At 34.5% G+C, this 19212-nt stretch overlaps 3 protein-coding genes and 1 long non-coding RNA gene across 4 annotated transcripts; 3 read left to right on the forward strand and 1 right to left on the reverse strand.

The window, feature by feature from the left end:
• Positions 1–239: 239 nt before the first annotated feature.
• On the forward strand, positions 240–6636 carry LOC133030254 (mitochondrial intermediate peptidase, mitochondrial). Its single transcript, XM_061102802.1, has 17 exons — positions 240–552; positions 639–720; positions 814–866; positions 942–996; positions 1354–1492; positions 1575–1629; positions 2019–2238; positions 2410–2505; positions 2728–2847; positions 2955–3080; positions 3328–3483; positions 4286–4402; positions 4516–4641; positions 4770–4837; positions 5141–5276; positions 5377–5542; positions 5937–6636. The coding sequence occupies exons 1-17, from the start codon at positions 362–364 to the stop codon at positions 6185–6187; spliced, it is 2157 nt and encodes a 718-aa protein (XP_060958785.1). The 5' UTR covers positions 240–361; the 3' UTR covers positions 6188–6636.
• Positions 6637–7048: 412 nt separating this feature from the next.
• LOC133030256 (uncharacterized) lies at positions 7049–11131 on the reverse strand. Its single transcript, XM_061102803.1, has 14 exons — positions 10690–11131; positions 10451–10584; positions 10210–10359; positions 10008–10119; positions 9595–9892; positions 9019–9232; positions 8785–8874; positions 8392–8647; positions 8135–8247; positions 7963–8061; positions 7841–7888; positions 7619–7729; positions 7445–7535; positions 7049–7356 (listed from the first exon to the last, which is right to left on the reverse strand). The coding sequence occupies exons 1-14, from the start codon at positions 10940–10942 to the stop codon at positions 7253–7255; spliced, it is 2073 nt and encodes a 690-aa protein (XP_060958786.1). The 5' UTR covers positions 10943–11131; the 3' UTR covers positions 7049–7252.
• Positions 11132–12607: 1476 nt separating this feature from the next.
• Positions 12608–17659, forward strand: LOC133030247 (protein LPA2). Its single transcript, XM_061102787.1, has 2 exons — positions 12608–13178; positions 17231–17659. Exons 1-2 carry the CDS (start codon positions 12734–12736, stop codon positions 17374–17376), a joined length of 591 nt encoding a protein of 196 aa, XP_060958770.1. The 5' UTR covers positions 12608–12733; the 3' UTR covers positions 17377–17659.
• LOC133030252 (uncharacterized) lies at positions 13192–14143 on the forward strand. The gene is made up of 2 exons (XR_009684112.1): positions 13192–13683; positions 13767–14143. It is a non-coding gene; the product is annotated as an uncharacterized LOC133030252 (long non-coding RNA).
• Positions 17660–19212: the final 1553 nt, after the last annotated feature.

The following is a 19212-nucleotide window of genomic DNA, read 5'->3' on the forward strand; positions in this document are numbered from 1 at the left end:
CATTCTTTACAAAATTAGTAGAGGAAGTTCTTTTTTTTCTTTTCTCCCTTATTAAATAAGTGATTCTTTTCCTAATTTCAATAATATAAGTAAATAAATATAAAAAAAAAAAAAAAAAAATTATTTTACCATTAATTCTCATTACTTAGTAGTAAATATGCAAAGTTAGAAAAAAAAAAATATAAAAAAAGGGAAAAAAAAAAGTAGCATGGGTATCAAAAATTTAATGTACACTAAATCTAGGAATATAAATTTAAATTTTCCTTGTTTTACTTGCCTTGACGTGTTGTGTTAGTAAAGCTAAAATAAAATCGTGAGGAGGCTGAAAACGAAGAGAGACGCCATTCTCAATAGGCAAAGCATGTTGATTCTCCTCCGCAGAAACGGCCCCAAACTTTTGCACAATCCCATTCTCAACTCCCCATTCTTCACTCGCCTCCACACATCCGCCGCTGCCTCGCCACTCCCACCCACCACCACCGGCCTCTATGGCTTCGATCACTTGAAAACCCCCAAAGGCTTCCACCGTTTCCTCGATGATGCTATCCAAAGGTATAAATATATACACTTAATTCCTCTCACTTTAGTTTACACCAACGCTAATACATCCCCTTATTCGTTTTTTCTTTTGTGAGAAGGTCCGGAGAGCTGGTTACGTACATTGCAACAATGCCTTCTTCAACGGAAATTATCAAAGCCATGGACGAAATTTCAGACACAGTATGTTTTAATTTTCAGCTCAAGATTCGATTCTATAATTTTTTTTTTTGTGCGAATTTGATTGTATTTTTTTTTTTTGTATGTGTTTTGTAGGTTTGTTCCGTTGTTGACTCCGCAGAGCTTTGTAGACACACTCATCCGGACAGGTTTATTTATTTTCATATTCAGTTTGGCCTTAAAATTTCTCATTTTTGAATTGCTCACATTTTCTATTCGACCAGGGAATTTGTTGAGGAAGCAAACACTGCGTGGATGAAAATTAACGAGTATCTACATGTGAGGTGACCGTGTGAACTGGCTTTGACTTGCTCTTGATTCTGCTTTTGTTTTCGTTGTTGTATTCATGCAATGTATGAACTTGAACTAATTCAGTGAGTTGAAAGTGAACTGACCATGATAAGATAATTTTGCTCAGTGGTAGTGGCAAACACTTGCTTGGCATAGGGAAATGGTTTTTGAGAATTAAGTCAAGTAAGATGACATTAATAATAATAATAAGAAGAATTGAATGCACAATTCCAATTATGTGCTAACGTTGTAGTTTCTGTTCATGTTATTAATTTGTATTTTTTTGCTTTTAGTAGTTGTAATTGTGATTTGTTCCTAATGAACCTTTTTCATTGTTACATTCAGTATCTCAATACTAATCATACCCTTTATGATGCCGTGAAAAAAGCTGAGCAAGAAAGTCATCTGCTCACCGAGGAAGCTCAAAGAGCAGCGCGTTACCTGCGTATTGACTTTGAGAGGGGTGGAATTCATCTTTCTACTGGTACTTATTGTTTTTAATTCTTATTTCTGTTAAAGCTTTGATCTAATCTCTGGAATAATGCCACCTTCTTTTCACTGTCCAGACAAACTAGATCGAGTAAATCAACTAAGCATAGAAATTTCTCAACTCTGCAGAGAGTAAGTTTCATGTTGCTGTTAATTCTTGCATGTACTCGTTCATGTTTCTTTTAATTGATGAACTTTGATAAAAATCAGAGTAAAAAGTTTCAACAAGAAACATAAGGGGAACCTTCAAGCAAAAGATAAATAAATAAAATACGCATCAAATAAATTCTGTCAATTATGCATATAAATTAAACGAAAAGAACATAATCTATGGATCAAATGATGAATAAAAGTTATATAACTATGCCTCTATTGTTTTAATGATGGACAGAAACTTGGGCTCTAGTGTTTCACCTAAATTTAGTTGCTCGAAGTTAGCAATTATAATATAAGTATGTTGGCATAGACTGGCTGGCTCACTTTACACTCTTTTGTCTAAGTTCATTTTGGATATGCTTCAGGTACAGTGAAAATATTATCATTGACCCAGGTCGTGTGGACATATTTCCATCATCACGAGTTCCAAAAAATTTGCATCATTTAGTAAAGCCCATTTATCATTCATCATCTGCAAATTCAAGGGAGTCATTAAATCCTGTAACCATGAATAAAAAGGGCTTCCGGATAGAAACAGATGCATCAACTCTATCTTCTGTTCTGCAATTGACACCTGATGATGAGGTAATTTTCATCTTAAAGTTCAAATATATTCGTTTTTTTTTTATTTATTTGAATCTTTTTGTGCTGGGTAGTTGCTATTAATGATACTTGACCTTTAAATAGTAGTTGCCCCTGTAGGGCTTTGAATCAATCTTTCTTTATCAAACTGACTTTAAACTATCTCATTTTTAGGTGAGGAAAATGGCATATGTTCAAGGAAACTCTTCCCCTCAGGCAAATCTTGGTGTTCTTAATAGGCTTATAAGCACTCGCAATGAACTAGCTCAGGTGAATGATTTCTCATGCATAGCTTTGTGATTAAGTATCCAATGGTGCAATTTTTTTTTTTTATTTATTTTTGATAGATCCAATTGCAATTTAATTTGAGGTGTTAGTAGTTATTTTTCCTGTTTTACTAATTACTCGTAATGATTTGCACATAAATATGATGTAATGTGATGTACTTAGTATTTGTGGGAAAAACATATCTTCTGTTTCTGGTGAGTGCAGATATTAGGTTATAGAAGCTATGCTGAATTCTCACTGAAGCCTAACATGGCTTCATCTCCAGAAGTGGTGATGTCATTTTTGGAGGAGATGAGCAACATGGTCCGACCTAGTGCTGATGAGGTATCATTATTTCCATGGTGGTGGTTTGCTTCAATAAGTTGTGTAAGTAAACACACATGAATATGTATTAATACATCCATATATAATCCTTAAAATAATAATTGCAGGAATTTAAAAAAATTAGGGATTTTAAGAGAGGGAAATCTGGTCAAATATCTGGAGATTTAGAGCCATGGGATGAAGCTTACTACACTGCCTTAATGAAGTCTTCTGTCTATAACTTGGATTCTTCGGTAAATTCTGCATATATTTTATTGTAAATCTTGCATATAAATTATTTTTTAGTATCTATTACAGCAAAGAGAATTTCAGAGATCTTTATCATTGTTCTGTCATAAGCATTAGTGATGCTGTTCTTTCATTTAAGGTTTTTTCTTTAAATTTGGATGTATTTTACTTTCTTAACCATCATATGTATCTACTTTTAGCTAAGAATTTTGCTTATGAATGTAGGAATGGTTACGGTTCTTTTTTGTGCAGGTTGTAGCATCATATTTTCCTTTGCCACAATGCCTTGAGGGTTTGAAAGTGCTGGTCCAGTCATTATTTGGTGCAACATTTTGCAGTGTCCCCCTAGCACCTGGTGAATCGTGGCACCCAGATGTGCTTAAAATGTCACTTCATCATCCTGACGAGGTATTTAAATTGATGTTGAGAGCTCTGATTTGCTTTTCTTTAGATGGGAAATAATTTAATAGAAATCTGATATCATTAAAGACACTTATTCTAGGCATGTTTAAGAAATATGCATGAGGTTCCTCCATAAAACATAGAATCTGTATGGAGTCAGCACTTTGAATTCTTTTGATTTATATTTGCTGTATCTTTGTTCATAAATTTTTTAGGATTTGGCGAATCTAATTTCTGTTACGAAGAATTGTTTGATTAATCTGAGTATTTTGTAAAAATAGTCTTTATGGAAAATTTTATTAGTAAAATAACTTTTCAAAAAAAATTATCAGCAAAATAATCATGTTTGATCGTGGGAGTGACCAAACATCACACTGTGCGACCATAATATAATGGTCAGTTTGTGGCCCTAAATTTACACTGATGGTCGCACAGTGTAAATTCAATGTTGTTATTTTGCAAATTTTACAATTTCGTGTTTTTAGCTTGGCAAAATTCCCATGAATTTGCTTCGGATCTGTTTCTAATGAAAGATTAAAGAGACTTGTGGAAGTAAAAGTTCCATGGCTTGAAGATTTAGGTAGTGAAAGAGTGACACTTGCCTTTTCTAGGATTCAGTTATTAGTATCAAAAAATTATTTAAAACTAATAGTTGTATGTGTTGAGCTTGATGTCATTTTGCATGCGCCATCAAGGACTTGGGTTTAGTCCTTCTAGAATATGAATAACACAATTTTAGTCTATGTTTACTCATACTCTAGTTATTCACTGTATTCACAAGAATTCATCAAACATCCATATGTTTTAGGGTGATTTGGGGTATTTGTATCTTGATTTGCACTCAAGGAAGGGAAAGTATCCTGGCTGTGCTCATTTTGCAATTAAAGGCGGTCGTCGAGTTTCTGAGACAGAATACCAACTTCCTGTTAGTACCATACAACTGCTTATGTATTTATCCTAAAAAACATTGTTCATTTTTTAAGTTACTGAGTTTATTCTTATAGTTTTTATTTTGTGGTGAATCTGGTGATACAACAGATTGTAGCTCTCATTTGCAACTTTTCAGGTTCTCCTGATCCATCAAATGTGAGACTAAATCATTGGGAACTAGAGACACTTTTTCACGAATTTGGACATGCACTACACTCATTACTCTCAAGAACGGTATGAATTAAATAGCTTATGTGACCTAAGAAACTTGTTGATTATCAAAATTAACATAAATGAAATTAAATTTCTCTATTTTATTCCCCCTACGAACATGCTCACTCACTCTGTTTCTTCTTCTGTAGGATTACCAACATTTTTCCGGTACCAGGGTTGCTCTTGATTTAGCAGAAACACCTTCTAACCTATTTGAGTGAGTAGTGTGCTACTGTGCTGCAATTATTATTAGTCATTATGCTGAATAATTTGTATGCACACTAAACATGTTAGGCTTTATCGAACCAATTAACATGATTGTAGTATTGTAGTATGCATCACATAATTTGTATGCACACTAAACATGTTAGGCATTGGTCATGGAAGTGTTTCACTGTTCAAAATGCATACTATGTTATCCATAATTATTCTTTGTATTGTTTATTGATTTTACCAGTTTATTAGATGATTTGTGGATGTAATGGTAATCAACCTGATATGTTTCTGGTGACATGCCTAGGTACTATGCATGGGATTATCGAGTTTTAAGGACATTTGCTAGACATTATTCAACTGGTGAAGTAATTCCACAGAAGTTGGTTGAATCAATGGAGGGTGCCAGAAAGATGTTTGCTGCAACTGAATTGCAACGACAGGTTCTCCCCTCCTACCCCCACCCAAAGGCATAGTTTAGACTTTTCTTTAGGAAAAAAAGGAGATACTGATTAGTGTTTCTTTGGTTGCTCTGTTTCTCAGATTTTTTACGCCATAATGGATCAGACACTCTTTGGGGAGCAGGAAAACCCACCAAGAGACCCAAGTTCTATTGTTGCAGACTTGAAAACAAAATATACTAGTTGGAGGCATGTAGAGGGCACACATTGGCAGTCCCGCTTCAACCATCTCCTAAATTATGGTGCAGGTATGCTTAAAATTCATAAAGTACTCTCACAATTGAACCCATTTCCTTCTAGCATTTGAGAAATATACAGTCTTCGGCTCTTAGTACTAAGCATCCCCACATGTTAAAGTCATAAAAGTCATCCACTGTCACTGATCCCTAATTATATATATATTTTTGTATTGCTCTAATAATCCCCTATTACGATCCCTAATTTTATATTAAAACTTCTAGTACAACCAATGTAGTTGCAAGTAAGCCTAATCAATCATTATTTTTTTATTAGCATTTGGAAATCATTCCACTGCTTATGGTAGTTGGCGTGAACCTATAAACCCCCCAATGTGACATTTTATTTTTGATGACTTACCACAGCTCTATGCTCTTTTCTAAAAATATAAACTTGCATTCGTAGGTTATTATAGCTACTTGTATGCCAAGTGTTTAAGTGCAAGCATATGGCAGAATGTGTGTAAGGAGGATCCGTTGTCACTAAGCACGGGAGTGGCCCTAAGAGAAAAGCTTTTACAGCATGGAGGAGCAAGAGAACCAGCTGATATATTGAATGGGCTAGTAGGAAATGGTGTTATAAGATATTGCAATGGCGGCATAGTTCCTGATATTTCTAGTCTTTGTGAAGAAATGAATCTTAATAGAAGAAGGTAAGAATCATGTGTCCTAATTGGAATCAAGATGTCAGAAGACCCATTAGATAATTTATTCGAGCAATTTAATATTGTCATCTGCAGTAGGGATTATTTTGAGAAAGAGTAGTGGCACTGGCAATGAGGTTTTATGAGTTGAAGAGGTTTGAAAGATTTGCCAAAGAACTGGGCATTGCCATTGGGGTAGTTTGTTGAAGGAAAGAAAAAGGATTTAAATTAAATCTGCACTCCTAAGCTGGATTAGAGATGTATGCCAATACAATAAATTATTTTTTTGATAGATTTAATCACACCAAAATTTTAATACATTATTGTTTCAAAGCTTTATTTTATTTAACTCTACCAAAATTTTGTAACAATTTTCATATATTTTATTTATTGTTATCTTTGTAAAACGAAATTTTCTTGGAAACTATTTTTAAAGTACTTAGTAAACTGTAAAGTTGTATTTTGGCATGGTCTTAAATTTATATAGTTACGCAAAAACAGAAAAAGAAGAGTATAGTAGTAATATTTAAATTTTGTTTTCTCATAATTAACCAGTTTTGACTGAGTACGAACTATACCCATTCAAATTGCAAAAGTATTACATCCATTACTAACCAACATTCCCAAATTGATAGTAACACCGTCATTCAAATTCATCATATTGTCATTGACCCCATTTAGATTTCAGTCATTTAAGCTATTTTCTTTTCTTTCTCTCTGTTTTTTAAGTTTTTTTTTTTTTGGTTTGTTTTTTTAAGTTTCTTTCTCTAGTAATTGCTTTTTATACGTTATATCATTATACTATGATTAACATAATTTGTCTTATGTGAGAATGGCTTTTTTTTTTTTTTCCCTTTCTAATACTATAAAACCATTTCTTAAAAAATAAACAATATAATATTAACATATTTTTTTATGTTACTAGTTTCTAAATGCAGGTGTTCTTTTATCAAACAATATTTCTGATAACACCTGAGCTTTGAGATAAGAAAATTCATATCGAGCCATCGAGGTGCTAGTAAATATCTTCACAAATTAATCTCTTCAATAATACCTACTTATTGTTCCTTTGTACAGACTATAAAGCTACACTAGCAGCTTTAATTTTACTTTCTCGACTCGCTATCCATTCACATATGATGGAATTCACCTCCTCAGGCAGCTCGTCCTGGGGACAATGGCCTATAATTACGAGGCTCATCAGATATAATTTACAATATCATCGAATTATAAGGAGAAAACAAAATGAACTTGCAAACATTTTTCTCACCTGCATTTAATTCCTTGATTACTACCCTGTCGCAGTGCTCTCTAAGCATAGCCAATTTCGATTTTGAGTCAGTTATTGGATCTTTCATTCCCTGGTAATAAGAAGAAATAAATCAAGGTAAAATTATGATGGTTACTTGACTGGATATATCCAAATCCTGTTTAGATGTCTTACCTGGATAACTAAAACCCTTTCCTCAAAATCTTTCAAGAGATAATTAAGAGGAAGTGAGAGATTAAAGCTGAAAATACTTTCCAAGACCACAAGTACTCCAGGATCATATGACTATTGTTTAGGTTAAGGCGATACTAGAGATAATCCTTTAACGGGACACGAGCTATTCAAGCAGAGAGAGCTATTTCAATCTAAATATACAGAAGTGAAGGTAAAGGATACTGCTCTCAACATTTCGTCAATTAGCACATCATCGACTCTATCTGTTTTCTGAAAAAGTAGAAACAGATTATTAATACAAAAGAGTAGTAAATGAGAAACCAATTTCAATCAATACTACTTACAATTGGGTAGCAATTCTTCACTATGCCTTTTAATCTTGACCTTAAGTAGAAGACAAGGAGTCGAGCACCCAGCCAAGCAGGGCCTGAAGTTTGTCTATCCTGAAACAGCTTTCAGTTGTCAGCAGCTGCACCAGATACCATATTTAAAGATAAGCATTGCTTTTAGACTCACTTTACTAAATGGCACAAAGGAATATCCTGGAATGACATTTCCAGCACTGTTGATGAGGATAACCGATTTGGCCAGAGTGGGCCACAACCACGCAAGGATAGCAGCAAAATAACCTGTGGGCAAGAAAATGGTAACATTTATGCAAACAAGTTGCTATGGGTGTGTACATGTATACCCCTTAGTCAAGGAAGAACAGAGGAGAAGTAATAAAGGATGGTGTAGTCAAGTAACAAATATACTTTAAAATAAAAGCATACCACCAATTGAGTTCCCGGCGAGATGAGCTGGTTCACCCACAACCTCAACAACAAAATCTCTTAGCAACTCTGCCCACATGAGCTCAGTGTATACAACATTAGGTTTTTCTGACTTTCCAAAACCTAATAATGTGATTGCCCAAACTCGATACCCCCTTTTAGCTAAGTCATATATGTTATCACGGTAGTGCTCTAAAAAGGCACCAAAACCATGAACAAGGAGAACAGCAGGACCCTCATGACCCGCAACAGTATACTGAGAAAAAAAAAGTACTCTCAATTTTGAGTTACTACCTAATTTCAGTAATTAGATTATGGTAATGTGTGTACATTTAACTCTGAAAGAAGGCTGTAAAAGATATATTATACTAAAAGCATTTGCAAACAGCTTACCTGGATCAAATGGCCCTTCCATCTCCAAATTCGAATGCGATAATTTCTATCATCACTTATTTGACTTCTAATAGACATGAGCCAATACCACTGCCACCAAAAACAGTTCATATAATTTAATACATGCTCAGACATCCAAAAATCACCATGAAGACAGTTCACCAACAAACTACCATAATCAAACATGACTGATTTTTCTCCATTACTGCCAAATTTAGATGTAAGAATCATCACCTCCATTGAGCAAACAGCATTAATTGCTGCAGTAGCAGAGACTGTTGAATATCCGAAGGGGGAAAGGAATCCAGCATTTCGTTCTTTCTCATACTTGATAGCTTCATAATGCACTCTCCTTCTAGATACAATACCAAGGGAAAGGGCAGGTCCAAAGAGTTCAATGAAAGAAGCTCCTTCTCGAGATTCAGTATAGCGCACCCTTTCATGAACCCTGCAAGAATTGGAATTATCACTAATCAGTCTCAAATCCAAATTTGGAAAGATGTATCATTTTTATGTCATTTCCAGATAAATCATGTTTATTTTGCTGTTTATGAAATTGGGGACATGATAATTCATACAAGCAATTAGTAAAACATATGCCAAATCTTGCTTCTCATCCTTAGTGCATGCAGCAGGTTCACTACCATGATACTAGAAAGAATCATTAATTTATTTTTAAATGAGAATATTCTAATTAAAGTTGCTAAAAATGGCTTCAGCACGATAAGAACATTTGCAAATATTGTTACACATCCCCTTGACTTGATCCTAAACCTCGAGAGTACAATGAGAAAAGCAATCATTACTTACTCCTGCCAATCATCTCGAGCTGTTCCCTCCAAATATCTCAAGTAAGCAGCCAATGCATTTACTACAGTGTTTGTCCCACCCCCTACGGCACTTCCTCCTTGTGTGACAAAAACAGAATTAACTACTCTTTTCTGCTGGAATCTCTGGGCACTAATTCTGTTGCTTTCACCAGTGTTCATCGATTCCTTCATCATTATACTCTCAGCTGACTTATCCTTGATTGAAGTCCAACTCTTTCTTAATTTACATGAATTTTCATCTATAAACTCCATCAACTCATTTAAGGTGGGAACAGAACCTAATCCATGGCAAGTTCATCACTCTCTACAATGCAAACTTTTATGTGCAGTCTAAATATAAAGAATAATTCCACTTGAAGTATATGCATGAATAGATTGGTCAACTGAACTTACCCCAATCTAATTCCATGTTTGTGGGAGATAGTTCTGGTTGTGGAAGTGGTGAAGATACAGGGAATTTACGTTTGATGAAATCATCATATGAAGCTGGAAGATCCATTAAGCTCTACACACCATAACAAGGGAAAACCAGTCACTCACTCGAAAGAGAGGTAGAGAGAGAGCAAAGCAATAGACCATAATCATCATCACCTACCTCTATATCATAAAAGGGAGTTCGCCAAAGAACAAACTTAGGGCTCTCCTCTGGAGGAGGCAATGCCTGCAAGGTCTCCTTGGCAATGGTCATCAGCTTCCTGAGGTCGTGTTCAACCTCCTCCTCGGCATATACATGAGTGGCATTTACCTGCTTCAATACTCAGCCAAAAAAACTTAAAACTAAATTCTACTGAAAAGTTTGAATTGATGCAAATTCTATTTAGCAATGAAATAGTAACCTCTTTCACAAGTTTCCGCAACACATTTTCAGCAGTTCCCAACCTAATCACTAGATTAGAACCTTTGCTTCTCAAAGAATTTCTCAAATCCTCCAGAGCCAAAAGAACCATTTCCAACATTTCATCAGAAAATCCTACCAAAAAATTAAAAACAATTGTGCTCAAAATCAATCATATATCGAAAACGAGTAACTATTAAAACAAAATTAAATCTTAAGAGAGATGAAGAGAGAGAGTACGGGAAAGAATGCGGTGGTCGAAGACGTAGAGAGGAACTAAATCGCGGTGGTCGGAGGCGGCGACGAGGGCCGGGTGATCGTCGATTCGAAGGTCGTGCTTGAACCAGAGGACAGCAACGCCTCTCTTCTCTCCATGAATCTGGCTCCGGGATTGAGCTCGGAGTAGAAAGGGGGATTGGGAAAAGCGAAGAGTGTTTGGGGAGAAGGAAAGTGAGGGAAAATGCGGGGAAGTAAGCGTAAAGAGGTTCGCCATGAGAAGAAGGAAGAAGAGAGTTGTAAGTGAGTGAAGAGTTCCATTAATAGAAACAGAAAGAAATGAGCAATTTTTGTTTTCTATTTATATGAAGGAGAAAATGTGTAGAACAAGTGTGGCCATTGTTGAAGCTTTTAGAGCTGAGAATCTTTAAGCCATTTTTGATTTGTGGCGGAGAAGAATGTTCCATTAATAGATTCTTGTCTTTTGCCTCTAATTGTAACTTTTTTTTTTTTACTTTTCAGGACCTTTAGATTTTGTAATTTTTATATTGTGCCCACAAATTACTCAATTTTCTTCTAAATTCCTCAGTGAAAAAGTATGTTATTACTCAACCCCTTTCTCGCTTTGAACGGAAAACTTTGTGTTGAGATTTATTTTAAAATTATTTTGAACTTAAATCTAGTTTTGATTAAAAAAAAAAACAGTAAAAATAAAAATAAATCATAATTGCCTTCATCACTTGTGTCGTGAATTCCACATAATTATTTACAAACTCCAAACAAGTAAGATTTAAAAATGAATTAGTTTATGTTGATATATAAAAAAATAAAAAATTTAGTTTTTGTGAAGAAAAAAAAACAAACAATTTTTTTATAAAAAAATAGAAAAAGAATCACGTAGTGGGGATTTTTACTTCGCTCTTTCGGTAGTTTAGACAATTTCGAGAACCACATGCTAGTTACAGGAGTCTTATACATCATCTTTTTTAAATTGAGTTATTAGTATGTACCTTGAGAGTTTCTATCTTATTAAAGATAGTACGACCACAATAAACTACTCTCTCAAAAAACTAAGCATAAATCTTCTCATAATGGAATGTGATGGGATTCCAATCCTTGATCCAAGCAAGAAAACCACTAAACCACAGAACAACATGCAAAAACAAAATAAACAAAATTATACCAAGGGTTGTCCCTCTATTAGATGCTTGAACTATAACTTTTGTAGAGTTTTGTTTCATGAATTTTTTTCCATTGTAAAATTTTTCCTTGTATTATAAAAAACGATGTAAATATCCCCAATAATTGTATTTTACTCATTTCTTTAAATAACTTTTTGATAATGATATAACACTAACAAAATATTAATCTGACTCAATTCAAGAGTAGACAAAATATACATTCATAAATAGTAGTCTAATCATAAATTATAAAAATATGTATATGCATTCTTAAAGTTATTGTTTCTATGTTTAATGTCAATAAATTGAATTTTAAGTAGCTTAATGCTATTAAATAAACTCTTGTACTCAGGCCCGGCCTTGGGCATAGGCGGGCTAGGCCTGTACCTAGGGCCCACCCAGCCGAGGGGTCCAATTTTTTTTTCCTCTTTTAAAATTATACATTTTTTTTTACTAATTTTAAAAAATACTACATTTTTTCTAACATAAGGGTCTAAATTTTTTTTTTTCTCTGTGGCCCACTTTGTTTCAGGGCCGGCCCTGCTTGTACTGCAATTATACTTGTAACTTATGGCTACATAAGTAAATTGTTATAAAAAATGAACAAAATATAAGTGAAGGAAGATATTTACAATAATGTATATAGTTTAGAAAAATTTTTACTACACAAAAAAAATTAGAAAGTAAGACTTTGCAAAAATTATAATTCAATGACAAAAATACTATATTTAGGTAGACTAAATATCTAAGAGCTTTGAATGTAATTATATGAAAATGAATGCAAGTGGAATAGTACAAAGTTTGAGGGAGAAAAGTATAAATATGAGAAAGATATAAGAGGAGTACTGATAACAAAGAAATCCACCAATTAACCAACAAAACTGAAAATGGCGCTACAAATCCACTGTCCTTCCTCTTTCACAACCAAACCCTATCGTCTTCCTCTTCACTCCTCCACTAAAACCCACTTCAGGATCAAGTCCCAGAACCAATTGGACCCATCGGAATCCACCATCAAGGTCACCGAGACCACGGTCCAGCCCAAGAAATCCACCTCACAGGGACTGGGGTTTGGTTCCTCTGCTTCGTCTCCAACCAAAGAGAATGCGGCCCAATTGAGTACTACTACTGCTACTAATAAGAAACGTAAGAGTAAACGAGAGAGGGCTTCCATTATTCGGAGGTCTCCGGTCGAAAAGCCGGCTTTTGGCTCAGTAGAGGATGATGACGAAAAGGCCAAAGAAACCGGCAGAAATGAGAGTGCTTTTCTCCTGACATGGTTGGGGCTTGGTGTGATAATTCTTACTCAAGGCATCATTCTCTCTGCTTCAGGTACCGTTGTTTAAGATTTTTTTTAAAAAAATTATTATTATTGTTTATTTTGAGGTAGAAAGAGCTGTTATCAGTAATGATTAGAGATTCCATGACAATATCAGAATTCGAACTGGATTGGATTGGATTGGATTATGAATATCCTTTAACCATATAAAAAAACTTTGTCCACCTAAGAGCAAATTTAGTTAGGTTAGTTGAGACCTTAAAACTGTCATTGAAGAGTGAGGACCTATAAACAAAGCTTTCACTTCCATTTCTCTAGGATAAAAACATCCCTTAACTTCACCTGAAGATTCTGGGATAAGAGCCCCAACACCTAATTACAATATTCTTCTGAAAATCAAAAGCTGCATCTACAATTATTTTGTATTGACCTGCCAAGGGAGGTTTCGAAACGCGGCAAGAGGGAGTATTTTGTGCCATGAGATCAATAGAAGGTGATTTATGTGGAGCCTCACAGAACTGTGCAAGATAATGGCTTGGATGTCTAGAAGAAGAAAAGGTGTTTTAGACAATCGTCCATGCAATTTCCCATTACGCTAGACTAAATGATTCACATGATAACATTCTCCATTTCTTGTATAGTAAGCGAATGAGAAAGATTGTGACAATTTCCAATCAGCCTTATAGGCAAGGTGCATAGAGAGCGTTGCTGCTGATTCAAGAACTTGACGTTGCTGAAGAGCTGCAGCAACTGTTAGTGGACACTGGATGGCCTGCCAAGCTATGGTTTTTACTTTTGGTGGTAATGTAAAAAGTTCAGAAATTTTCCAACAGTGGATATGATTTATGGAGCTCTAAGAAGTGAGAATTATTCAGAGCTGTAGCTGTATAATAATCAGATTTCACTGTGTAAAGTCAAGTCTTGTAGAGGTATGATGTCTGTCTTCCTGTAGCGGAAAACTGAGAGGGATGGAAAGGATTCTGTCTATATCAATAGATTAAAAATGATTTTGCAATAAAATAATGGTTCATTGATGATCTGCAGTAATAAACTCAAAGACAGTCAAATTATGGCTAATCCCTTGAAACTTGATAGACTTAGAAGTTGAAATTTCCATGGAAGACTTTTTGATATCTCTTTTTCACATAATCAACATTGTAGAAAGATAATGTCTAAGACAAACTTGAAGGAAGGTTGTGTCGGCAGACACCCAAAAAAAAAAAAACCTGCTAAGAGAGTTGGTTTGTCTATGATACACATGCTTGTTTTTCTAGTCAAGCTTTCATAAAATGAATTAGGGTCTAAAGCCCTTACCTCCTTCAAGTTTAGAAAGGCTTATCTAACTTTTCAAGCGAATAGAAGAGCCCTTAGCATTAGAATCCCACCAAAAATGTGTCATTAGTGATTCAAGCTGATGACATAAGCTACTTGGAAGTGAAGCAGCTTAAGGCATAAGTAGGGATGGACTCCACATCACCGCTCGAAAACTTCTCCTGCCAAGAACTTAGTAGTTTCTAAGCATTTTCCTTAATTCCATTGAATTGTTGTTGCTTATAATTGCCTGAAAATGATGGCAAACCTAGGTAAATCCAATGGCAACAAATAGGTCCACCAAAAGTTTATTGAAATAGATATTGTATCGCTGAAAACATATCATATCAGGAGAAAAAGATACAATAGATTTGTCCGGATTGAGTAGTTGACCTGATGTGTGATTTTAGGTGTCCTTAGGTGTCCAAGGTGCGCTTTACAGCATTGTGAGAGGGAGCAATTGTTTGGAAAAATAATACCATCTGCAAATAATAACAATGTGTTTGGTATGGGGATTTGGGTTCTTGGAAATGGGAATGTAAAACCAAACGTACGTTTGTTATAATTTTAGTACAAGACTTATGATTAAATGGGTCTCGCTTTTAAGTTTATTGTTTGGGTAATCTCGAACTCTGTTAATACTTGAGTTTCCAGTGTTTCTCAACTAAAACCCATCAAGTGAAGCTCTTACACCAAACACTCCATAAGTGTGAGAATGGTAGAGCATGTCTAGTAATAGCAAGACCCTGGGAACAATCAGTTCTTGATTTATGTTGGAGTAGATGAAAAAGATTCTTCGCAAATCAATAAGTATTGTGAAAGTGGATCACCATCCTGTGTTGAAAAACCAAGTGCTTGTTCTATTGATGAGAAAAAGGAGACCCAGCTAATGCATTGTATAATGAGGCTCAAAAAGCCTCATTTTAAGGTCACTTTCTCAATAAAAAAGCCACTCTACTCGAACTGAAGGTTTAATCATGTCTAATTTTCAAGCTGCAGAGCTATTCTTGCCTCCTTTCTGAATCAGTTCAAAAGTCAACAAAATGTTGTTTGTAATAAAAATTCTATTTCAGAGGAACACACTGTCGGTTCTCATAGATAATTGTTAGCAAGGGTTCCTAAGGGCTTCGGAAGCAATCTTAACGGCAGCATTCTGCATCCGCAGTAGACAATCTACTCACTTTAATTAAAGTCCACAATTTTTAATGGTATTATTTGCCTTCATAGCCCTAGAGTGACAGAAGAGTGTTGGATAGGAGTCTCCAGATTTTAGCCAAGTGCGAAAATGCTGTTGCCAGTATGTTTCTTCTTGAGCCAAAATCACGAGAGTTGCAAAGTGAAGAAACTTTTAGAAAGTTATATATATGTATATTATATAAATATTTGAAGCTGCCCAAATTTAGACAAATGGCAAGCTAGTGAAAAGGTACATCAACTGATATTGTTACAGACTTTGGTAGCCTTTTAAGCAGAGACAGAATGTGCTTTCTAGCGTTGATCAGTTTTCATAAAACTATAAAAAAACCAGTTCAATTCCTTGGAGGACCACCTTCAAATGAATATAGCAATCGAAGTAATTTATTGAATAAGAGAGTAGTGTTATATCCACATGGTCTTTTTATAACAACATAAACCCACCACCAAGGCCAACCCTTAGAATTTCTAAACCATAACTGAAATTTAGTTAAAAGAATTTTGCGCACTATGCTCTTTCAAGTCTCATGAAAAACAGAACATGAGGTGCTTATCTCAAGCAAAGATGACATGATGCAATTGGGTTTCCCAAGCCCCATGCATTCCACCCTAGGGAATGAGAAGATTTATGGCTGCTGGTGGGAGATTGTAAAGTAATGTCCCAATGGAGTAGAGCCAGTAGTCAAGCCTTGGACATCACTTGTGTAGAGAGAAAGCATCAACCTAGGGAATAGACTTTATCTGAGGAGTTTGTGGTGTGTAAGTGTTAAAGGACCTACCTAACAGAACATCCATTGTCAAAGATTGTCTGTTAACATATACAGATATATTGTGCATTATTTCAATAAAATGATCAAAATGTGTTGGTCCTTTTTGAGTCTAAATTTCCTGGACCACTTAATAAGTGGGACTTTGCACTTCTTTTTCTTTCTATTATTATTAGTGTCTAAGCTTATCTGGCTTAAGTAGTAGAGGAAAAAGTGACAACATTTTTGTAGTTGAGCCGCTAGTTTTGTATCCTGGCGAATTAAAAACAATTTTATTTGTGTTAATGTTGAATATACTAATCTTTATGTAAAATACTTGCATCAGTCAAGTTAGAGTTTTGAGTGTTAGTCTAGTCTTAATATCCAAGTCACAATATAAGATCTTGTAAAATTTTAACAGAGATATTGAACCTAAATATTTGAAGCCGGTACATGTTCAATATCTAAGTACTGCACTGACAATGTGCTATAATGTGCTATTTAGAACAAAGTAGAACCCCTTCCTAGTCACAAAAGCTTCTCTTTCCCTAAATTGGTTTCCCCTTACTCCTAATTTCAGGTGAAATATAAGCTACATTTTTGTGGAAACTGATCCACTAAGGTGGGATAAAACTATAAGTAGGTAATATGGCTTAAGGATATAACTGATATGCTCTGAGTAACTAACTGGCAGTGGCTGTGATGAAAGCGGCCTTGGATTATACATAGAGAGAAAATTTCATGTAATTGAAAAGCATAAACCAGAAAAACACCCTAATGGTTTTTTTGTTTGTATTTTTATTCATGTGTTCATTTCATTTTCTAACCAAGAAATCATGTGAACACAATCACAGGTTTTCTGCCAGAAGAATGGGATAAGTTCTTAGTTAAGTATCTGTATCCAACATTTACTCCAACAGTTGGTTTGTTCATTGCTGGAACCGTTACATATGGAGTGTTGAAGTACCTACAGAATGAGAACCTCAAAGATCAGAAGTAATATTTATTTGACTTCATCTACAACTTTCAGGTATAAGGAGATATCATAATACGTTAAAATTATGAACATGCAATACTATTCTTAGGCTGTATTTGTTGTGGCTTTCATGCCATAAAGAGATGAATGTGAAAATAGTTGAACAGATTTCGCCTGCCTTCACTGTATCATTCCGAAATTCTAGTTAGATATATTGCCCAGTTATTTAACTCTTTTCACATTTTGTTATAGATCATGTTCTGTCAGATCATATTTCAATATCAATATATTACCATAAGCTTACCAAGTGATCTCTGTCAGTTAAGCCCATCTATTAAATTTTGCAAAATTTATTGTCTCTGCAGAGTGGTTTTAGCTACAATGAATAAGTTAACTTTGTCTTCCTTTTCTATTTGGGGCATTTCCATTGAACTGTGCCCTCTTTTTAGCAAGTTTTAAATAGCTGTGACCCAACTAAGAATCTCTTTTTCCATTTACATTTATTCCTCAAACAGAAATAGGGTCCAGCTTGTCATCTTTGCCGTGTTTTCACTTCACCCATAAGTTAAGTTGGTTGCATTGTATATAGTTTTCTTACCTATTGAGTTTGTCCATTACTTTCTACATTCAGAATTAGGCTACATTGAACTGTCTTTCCTATTTGGCATAACTATTTAAATAGTTGATACAATTAAGAATAGTCAACAAACTATGATATCCCATAAAGTTTCTTAATGGTAACAAACTATGCCATATTATTGCCCATAATACAAGCTATAGAAAAAAAATGGATAGAAATATGTGAAGAGTCCAGCTCAAAAGCTGGGCAATAAAAATCTTTTGTACCTTTTTTTCTTGGCTCATGGTGATGATATCACCTACGCTAGTTATGACAAACAAGTACTTCAAATTATTGGGATAACCCATTTTTTCTTTTTAAATTGATGTTACTTGTACCTGAGTATTTCAGAAGTATATTATATCTAGTAAATGCCATAATTGCAATGCTACAGTTGTATGAACTAATTAGAGTTATCAAGAAAGTCTACTCAAGCACGATAGGTAACAGAGTCAAATTACATGTACTGGACTCCAAACAGTTAGAGAAAACTAATGGTATATATGTTTGAAAACCAAACAGTTATTTCTTTGTATACATAGTTTTATGAATGCCAAATAGTGTTTCTTTCCAAGATTTGAAGGCCAAACAGTAAGTGTTTGGCTAGTTATCTCATTAAGGCAATTTTAGCCTACAATATTTGTGGTAAAAAAAAAAAAAAGACCCTACTACAAACATATTGGTACCAGATTAGGAAATGTTACAAAACTTTCTTTTTTTTTGGTGAAAACTTAAATTATTTTTTATTTCAGAAGATTATGTTGAATTCATTGGTCAATGTTGGAGGTTCCACTCACTCAACTCTTATTAAAGAGTTTTAATTATAATTATTATTCTGTAAGGGTCATCCAATCATTAGACTAAGCCACGTAATGTAGCTGCTCTTAAGTTTATTCACAATCGCTTCAATGTCGTTTAGTGTCACACTATTGCTTTCATCAAAGTTGTATGAGAATTAGATGACATTGAGGTTGAGGTCCCCTCGAATTATTGCCTCTTTATCTTTCTTCCCCCTCTTTTATTACTAATCAATTTGCACCAACTCTCTTAATTACCTTTTCCTTTTTTCTCTATTTTTTTTCGCCCTTTAGCCTAATCATAGAAATATATATATATATATATATATATATATTTATATATAAATATCAGTGCTAGTCCGGTCTTTATTTTTCGAGTTTTTAAAAATATAGATCGTGTTTTGATGTGTAACAATTTCATAAAATAGATCCAGTACGGTCCAT

The sequence above is a fragment of the Cannabis sativa genome, chromosome 1, assembly GCF_029168945.1.
Source record: "Cannabis sativa cultivar Pink pepper isolate KNU-18-1 chromosome 1, ASM2916894v1, whole genome shotgun sequence".
Lineage (NCBI taxonomy): Eukaryota > Viridiplantae > Streptophyta > Magnoliopsida > Rosales > Cannabaceae > Cannabis > Cannabis sativa.

Excerpts from the sequence above, each read along its gene's own strand:
- LOC133030247 (XM_061102787.1), top strand. The coding sequence starts at position 12,734 with ATGGCGCTACAAATCCACTGTCCTTCCTCTTTCACAACCAAACCCTAT. Across the intron at positions 13,179-17,230 it reads CATCATTCTCTCTGCTTCAG|GTTTTCTGCCAGAAGAATGG; the intron begins GTACCGTTGTTT and ends ACACAATCACAG.
- LOC133030254 (XM_061102802.1), top strand. The coding sequence starts at position 362 with ATGTTGATTCTCCTCCGCAGAAACGGCCCCAAACTTTTGCACAATCCC. Across the intron at positions 2,239-2,409 it reads AATTGACACCTGATGATGAG|GTGAGGAAAATGGCATATGT; the intron begins GTAATTTTCATC and ends TCTCATTTTTAG. Across the intron at positions 4,838-5,140 it reads ACACCTTCTAACCTATTTGA|GTACTATGCATGGGATTATC; the intron begins GTGAGTAGTGTG and ends TGACATGCCTAG.
- LOC133030256 (XM_061102803.1), bottom strand. The coding sequence starts at position 10,942 with ATGGCGAACCTCTTTACGCTTACTTCCCCGCATTTTCCCTCACTTTCC. Across the intron at positions 9,233-9,594 it reads GCTCGAGATGATTGGCAGGA|GGTTCATGAAAGGGTGCGCT; the intron begins GTAAGTAATGAT and ends CAATTCTTGCAG. Across the intron at positions 7,730-7,840 it reads TTGACGAAATGTTGAGAGCA|TCATATGATCCTGGAGTACT; the intron begins GTATCCTTTACC and ends CCTAAACAATAG.